At 36.5% G+C, this 7,340-nt stretch overlaps 1 protein-coding gene across 1 annotated transcript; it reads right to left on the bottom strand.

Annotated features, from left to right (window-relative positions):
• Positions 1-480: 480 nt before the first annotated feature.
• LOC117325870 (E3 ubiquitin-protein ligase rnf146-like) lies at positions 481-6,842 on the bottom strand. The gene is made up of 2 exons (XM_033882368.1): positions 6,553-6,842; positions 481-1,745 (listed from the first exon to the last, which is right to left on the bottom strand). Exons 1-2 carry the CDS (start codon positions 6,728-6,730, stop codon positions 835-837), a joined length of 1,089 nt encoding a protein of 362 aa, XP_033738259.1. The 5' UTR covers positions 6,731-6,842; the 3' UTR covers positions 481-834.
• Between the last annotated feature and the right edge of the window lie 498 nt (positions 6,843-7,340).

Raw genomic sequence — 7,340 nt, forward strand, 5'->3', positions numbered from 1 at the left:
GTTACAAGGGCTTCCAGTAGATCCTTGAAAAGTGGAGAGTATGTGTTGGACTCCCTCCAAATCGAATCTGAGTGACACTTGAAGGAATCTGTCTATCTGACTATGTTTTGACCCTTCAGTATTCTAGAGCTGCTAAAAGTCAAGGGTCAACTGGATGCTCTGTAGTTCTAGTACAAGGACGGGTCAAAAAAGCACAGAACTAACCTTAAAGGCAAATGTCAAACATAATATCCTTTTGACAAGGAAAATAAATACTCATTTAATATAATTATTATATGTAATTATATGTTACTTCATACGGGACCTGTTGGACCAATTGATGTACATTAGAATAAACTTATTTGATATATAAGATTATTATATATATATATCAGGAGAAATATCCCTTGATACAAGGGGTGAAAAATATTCCCAAGTACGTGTACATAAATACGAATTTAGGTGACATGTCCATTTCTGACACTCCCACAATGACTTACAGTACCCTTTCTGACACTCCCACAATGACTTACAGTACCCTTAAGTCAACAGTAGGTCACACAGAGCCAGAAACCTTTAAGTGTTCTTAAGTCTATATTGATAATTGTTGGAAAGTTTATGCTAGTCACAAATGTTTGGTTTATTTTTCTATTCTCAATAGATTAATTGCATAAACAATATGAAAAAGATTAATCAAACACCTCAAGGACTTTGTGTGTTCAATTAGAATATTTTGTTACAGTATTCATAACACTTATATTAAGACTGAAATTTCGTAGTTGATGCCTAAACTTCATTGATGTCATGTGGTGAATGATCCTGACATCTAACAAGTCAATATATATATGAATAGTTTTAATCCTCATCACTAGAATCTGATGGGGAATACAAGCTGTCTCCAAGTTCATAATCTAGTGGCCCAGAGAGGGGTGGAAACACTTGACCATTGACTGACTGATGGTCAATTACATTCACTAAATGACCACTAGATGATGTTATTTGTGACCTTTGTTGCGAGTGGTCAGGTGCATTAACTGTCTGTTGTGTTAAAGTCTGTGAAGAATCCAGTTCGTCCAGAGAGAGATGTTGAAAGTGAAGAGAGAGATCCTGGTGAGATCCCGAAGTACTGTTTGGTGGACTGTCGGCAGGAGTTTGTGGTGTCTGTGGGGTATTGTTGGGGGCAGGAGGAGATGATATCGCATCATCATGCCCAGTGTCTGTCGGGGTGACTACATTGAGACCACCTGACCTTGACCTTGGCTGCTCTACACCTTCAGCACCAGGTCTCTCACTCGAGCTCTGGTTAGCATACTTCAGTCCTGCTACACCCTTCACACCTTCAATAGTACTCTCATCACGTTTTATGTTTCTTTTTCTCGTCCGATCATTACGCCGAAATTGAACCATATTTTCAAGGTCAATTACATATAAAAATCCTGCTATCAATAACTCAAATAGTTTATCCCCATTCTTGTGCTTTAACTCTAGTTCCTGACTAGTGCGATCATCATATTGCCACCAACCGTTCCTCCCTTCATAAAACCACTGATATTTGTCATCAAATGTTATAGTCTTCTCCAAATCTTGTTGTCTTATCAGTTTAGGTTTTTGAAAAAAATCTGGTACAATTTCCTGTCTACACAAGGCACATCGTTTGCTCCGATGGGCTGCTCCCTTCACACACAAGAAACAGAATATATGTTGACAGGGAAGCTGGACTGGGTGGATGCTTGGCTGAAGACACACAGAACACTCGATGATAGTATCTGAAACAGGAAACAAATGGAATCAGATACAATATAATTCACTTTGAAAAGTTTCTAAGTTCTAAGAATAGGAGTGGACGACATAAATTACATAAACACATCAATTATACTAATGACTAACATAAAATTACAAATGCAATTATGCAAGTTACGTTGATAATATACTTTTTTCTTACTTAAGTGATAGTGTATCCTGAGTGTTTTTGTGATGGTTATTTATAAAATTGTAAAATAAAGCACTGTGAAGAAATTTTGAGAAAATATTATATCGTTTTTGAGATTTGCACTATTTCGTAGAATGAACACCTGTACGCAAATGTCTTTTGTCCTAGATAGTGCATACCTGCCAACTTTTAGATTTCTCATGCGAAAAAACGTGTGTGAATGACAATTTTGACCAGATACATTTCATGTGCAACACATTAAGCAAACTGTGAACAAAATCTAAGGGAGATAATTTGCTACTTTCCTATACCTGAACACAATGATTTTTCATTTTGTTTAATGCCCTAATAACTGTGCGCAGCCAGGGTTATTCAAGGTGCCTGGTTTTGGAGGCGAAGGAAAGTCAGAGTATCCAGAGAAAAAACACTGACCTATCGTTAGCACCAGGCAACTTACATGAAATATGTTATGAAATGTATGTTGTAAACTAATTAAAATACTTTATGTAAGTCAGTGAATGCAAATTATCACAATATCGCACTCTGACTAGCATGCTTTCTATCAGTACACTTAAAGTGTACCCAGAATGATTTACATTTAACATTTGAAAATACACCACTTCACAAAACAGAAGGTGGAGAAAGTGTGAACGTCGTAACAGCTTCAGTTTCAGAGAAAACTTGACTATTATTAGGGACCTATATCCGACTTTGTAATATCTGCAATATATATAAACAAATGAGACAGACAAAGTAGATCAAATATTATCGTGTAAATCTGATCAATTATCAGTGTGTTCTGTGCTATATAACTGAATTTAATAATAACTTTGCAGTTGAGTATATGTTATACTGAAGAGCTTGTTGTTAGATCAATATTTTTGTGTGAAATAATGGATGGACTACATTGCAAAGATTACGGACGAAATTTGTGTACACATACCTCATAGATATGAAAAATGTGCCAAATTTTTAGAAATCTCATGAAGGAGAAAAGTGCATGAGCGACATCTAATTACATGAGTATGTAGGGATTACATGTAGCAACGTACTGCTGTAGCATAAATGCATTGTACTTTTCCGAAGTTGAAGTCGTGCTGACACTAAGATGTACAAAAAGATAAAATCGGAAGATGACAGACAAGACTTGCAAAACAACATTAACCGTATGTGTGACTGGACACAAACATGGCTTATGCAGCTCAATACAGCAAAATGCAAGTACTTGGAGATTGGCCAGACTCAAGGAAACAATACATATACAATAAAACAAGATGACATCACAACATCAATACAAAAAGTTGACTCAGAAAAGGACCTGGGAGTGAATATTGACCACAACCTACAGTTTTCCATTCATGCAAACGCAGCTAGCTCAAAGGCAAGCAAGATAACTGGCTTAATGTTCAGGACATTCTCATACATGAGCCCATGTATGTTTCTGGCACTTTACAAAACTTTAATCCGTCCGATTGTAGAATATGCAACACCAGTAACATCGCCAGCCTTAATCAAAGACAAAATCATCATAGAAAACATCCAAAGACGTGCAACAAAGAGAATACCAAGACTTAAACATCTCTCTTATCATGATAGACTCAAGGAACTAGGATTACCAACACTGGAATATCGCAGAGAGCGGGCGGACATCATCCAAACATACAAAATCCTCAACAAATTGGATATTCTTGAAACTGGCACGCTATTTCAGGAAACAGGTCGAACCACAACTAGGGGGCACTCCAGAAAATTATACAAAAGACCATTCAAGCTTAACAAAACTGGAAACTTCTACAGCAATCGAGTAATAAACATCTGGAACTCTCTACCTAAAGAAGTAATAAATTTATAAGTGCTCCATCCATAAACACCTTCAAATCTAGAATCAACAAACATTGGAATCATCACCCAGTTAAATCTCGGCCAACATTCTACTAACAAAAACAAGAGGCCCATGGGGCCTGTATCACTCACCTGGTTGGATTTGACCAAATGTCAAAATAGTGTTCATGTCAGGGGTGTAAAAATATTTTTGAAGCCACTTGCCCCGGGCAAGTACAGCTCATAAAGCCACTTGCCCGAAGGCAATTTCTACTTGCCCCAGTGTGCGTTTCAATATAATTATATAAAAAAGTCTATATAAAATTTTTTATTTGATTAAATTCATAGAAAATATTTACAATCCATTATTGGAAGAAAAGAATATGTATTTGAATTTAAATTGCATTTTTTTATTATTATTATTATCTCTTTGTTTTTGGTTTTTGTTAATTCCTTAATTCCGGTCCGGATTCCAATCTGACTATTAGTGACACAAATCAAACTTCCTGTTTTGATAAACAGGGATCGTTTTACGGATAAAAGCAATCTTTCCTTTGTCTAATGAGAACATTTGGTCAAATATTACAGTAAGTAACCTCTTTCAAACATTATTTCATACTTTAACTGCAGTTTCTTTTATTTTCATCGGTTTGAATGTCCTAAAAACGTTCGTGAAGTGAAGGCTTCAGAGTGCCACCAGGGACCTACTTTTCCCACCTCGGAAATTTGATTTATCAACACGGAAACTAAAGATAATTCAACTACTAATTGTTAATTTTTGTCATTCTGATAAATTCTCTAATCACACAGAATTCAGGAAATCGAACATGAAAATCATTTGAGAGATAGAAAAATCTTAACTTGTCCCGGGCAAGTGTACAAACATTTTTGGCTTGCCCGAACTCAAATTTTGGTTGTCCGGGGCGTCGGGCAAGTGGATTTTTACACCCCTGCATGTTCAATTCGTTTTATTTGTCAACCTCAAGCAATGCTTTAAAATTTATATGCTTAAAGTATGGGGATCCCAACTGCTTTAAAGAAATAACGAAGTCCAGACTCTAAGTTTACAACATGCATTCATAACTCTATGACTAGTAGCGATTTAAAGGAATTACCTTTATTTCTTCTATGGGGCCCCACAACTTTGGCGAAAGACATCATTAAATGCAAAATCTGTTTTGCTTTCCCCAAGGATGTTTCTGACCAAATTGGGTTCAAATCAATTCATAACTTTATGACAAGTAGCAATTGAAAGTAATTACCTCTATTTCCCTATTGGGCCCAACTCCTTTGGCCCCTCAGGGGTCAGAGTCACCGTTTATGCAATATCTGTTCCCCTTACCCCAAGGATGTTTCCGACTAAATTTGGTTCAAATCAATTCATAACTTTATGACAAGTAGCAATTTGAAAGGAATTACCTCTATTTTCCCCTGCCCCTTTGGCCCCTCAAGGGTCAGAGTCACCATTTATGCAATATCTGTTCCCCTTCCCCAAAGGATGTTCCTGACAAAATTAGGTTCAAATCAATTCATAACTTTATGACTAGTAGCGATTTAAAAGGAATTACCTCTATTTCCCCTATTGGGCCCAGCCCCTTTGGCCCCTTGGGGGTCAGTGTCACCATTTGTGCAAAATCTGTTTCCCTTCCCTCAAGGATGTTCCTGACTAAATTTGGTTCAAATCCATTCATAACTTTATGACTAGTAGCGATTTAAAGGAATTACCTCTATTTCCCCTATTGGGTCCTGCCCCATTGGCCCCTCAGGGGTCAGAGTCACCATTTATGCAAAATCTGTTCCCCTTCCCCCAAGGATGTTTCTGACCAAATTTGGATCAAATCCATTCATAACTTTATGACTAGTAGCGATTTAAAGGAATTGCCTTAATTTCCCCTATTGGGCCACGCCCCTCCGGCCCCTTAGGGGTCAGAGTCACCATTTATGCAAAATCTGATCCCCTTTTGCCAAGGATGTTTCTGGCCAAATTTGGTCAAAATGCAATAAGAACTTTTTGACTAGTAGCGATTTGAAGCAAATGTTGATGGACGACGGACGGACGCTGCGCCATGACATAAGCTCACCAGACCTTCGGTCCAGGTGAGCTAAAAAAACAAAAAACTACAACTCTTTAAGGAAAGTGTTTCTAACAGGAAAGAACTGCATGAATTCCTGTGATTCTCACTACCTTAAGTGTTACTTTGGACTAACCGATCAAGTTACTGATTACTGTTCAATCAGTCGAATGAATTCGAAGGAAAGGTTGTCTTTTTATCTTTTTAAACAAGAAATACTAGATACGAGTAAATAGATCAACTGTGGCATTATTTTTAATATTGATCACAGGCGTCTGAAGTTCTGACAGTAAACTGAGATATAATACCATATAAAAAATAAGAGTATCTATCTTTTTTTATAGTAGATACTCTTATTTTTTATATGGTATTATATCTCAGTTTACTGTCAGAACTTCAGACGCCTGTGTATTGATCTACAACGTGTAACTAATGAAATAACTGTACAAAGCAACCGGAACTCGGAAGTCAAATAGTACGCGTCAGTGTACACCAATCCATGACCATTAGAGGGAAAACAGCATAAATACATCTCTACAAGGTAGACAGCTTACAACGATGTCAACTGAGCGAAATTTGAGCGAAATATGCTGTGTTCTGCTTTAGTTTTAAACTTATAAAGAACAGTCTTAATCTGTTTAGAAAATATTTGGATTGATCGAAGGACTTTTAACAGTTATTACAATAAGATAATAAAAAATAAATATATATGTTTATCCTCAAGGTTACAAACACTTGTCTTGAATTTACCATGGACATTTTCTTTTTTGTCTTTGTCCAATAATTTCGAGTGGATTGCTTCTTTTTCGACGATGTCTTTTCCGGTGGACATTTTTTCGTCGGTGTTTTGCCCCTCTTGGGCGCCAACAGGGGCGGCGCTTCTACTCATCGGATTCCTGACATCAAGGACTGAATCATTCCTATCCATCACGAAACCTCGGCCAGTTGTATCATGTCATTTTAAAGATTGTCCTACGGTACGACTTTCTTCCATCTGGTCTGAAAAAGAGGTCAATGGCAGCCACGACCTTCACCTTTGGTGATCATGAGAAGTCAATTTTTATGCAATTAGTTTCGTATTAAACCCTATCACTGATTAATATGTTAACTTATCAACAGAAGTGTAACATATTTCATGAATTGAAATTTCGGAGACGACACTAAGCATTACAAGGATAAAAATGACACATTTAAAACGAAATACAAATCCGAAACTAAACAAAAAATTATAAATACTAAACCTATAGGTGGTATTGATGTTCCGGATTTCCCCCTATTTTTTCTTCCAATTGTAGAACTTCAATAAAAAACTTCGAAGAAAGATGATTAAAAATGTACCTTTGATTCAATTAAAATTCAATGTTCATAATTATATTGGTATATTATATTATCTGCATGATATTGTTTCATCATGCCATATCACCGAGTCAGTTTATTTTGAAAGTAATGATACATGAAGCTGAACGCAAATATTGAATTTCTGGTAAGCTGATAGTTTTATAATATCCTTTTCATTCCGACATAATGCCAACCAATGT

The sequence above is a fragment of the Pecten maximus genome, chromosome 4, assembly GCF_902652985.1.
Source record: "Pecten maximus chromosome 4, xPecMax1.1, whole genome shotgun sequence".
In the NCBI taxonomy this organism is placed as follows: Eukaryota; Metazoa; Mollusca; class Bivalvia; order Pectinida; family Pectinidae; genus Pecten; species Pecten maximus.

What these genes read in the sequence shown, in the direction of transcription:
- LOC117325870 (XM_033882368.1), bottom strand. Translation starts at nt 6,730, where the DNA reads ATGGATAGGAATGATTCAGTCCTTGATGTCAGGAATCCGATGAGTAGA. An exon ending in CAAAAAAGAAAATGTCCATG is followed by an intron (nt 1,746 to 6,552) that starts GTAAATTCAAGA and finishes TTCCTGTTTCAG; the next exon opens with ATACTATCATCGAGTGTTCT.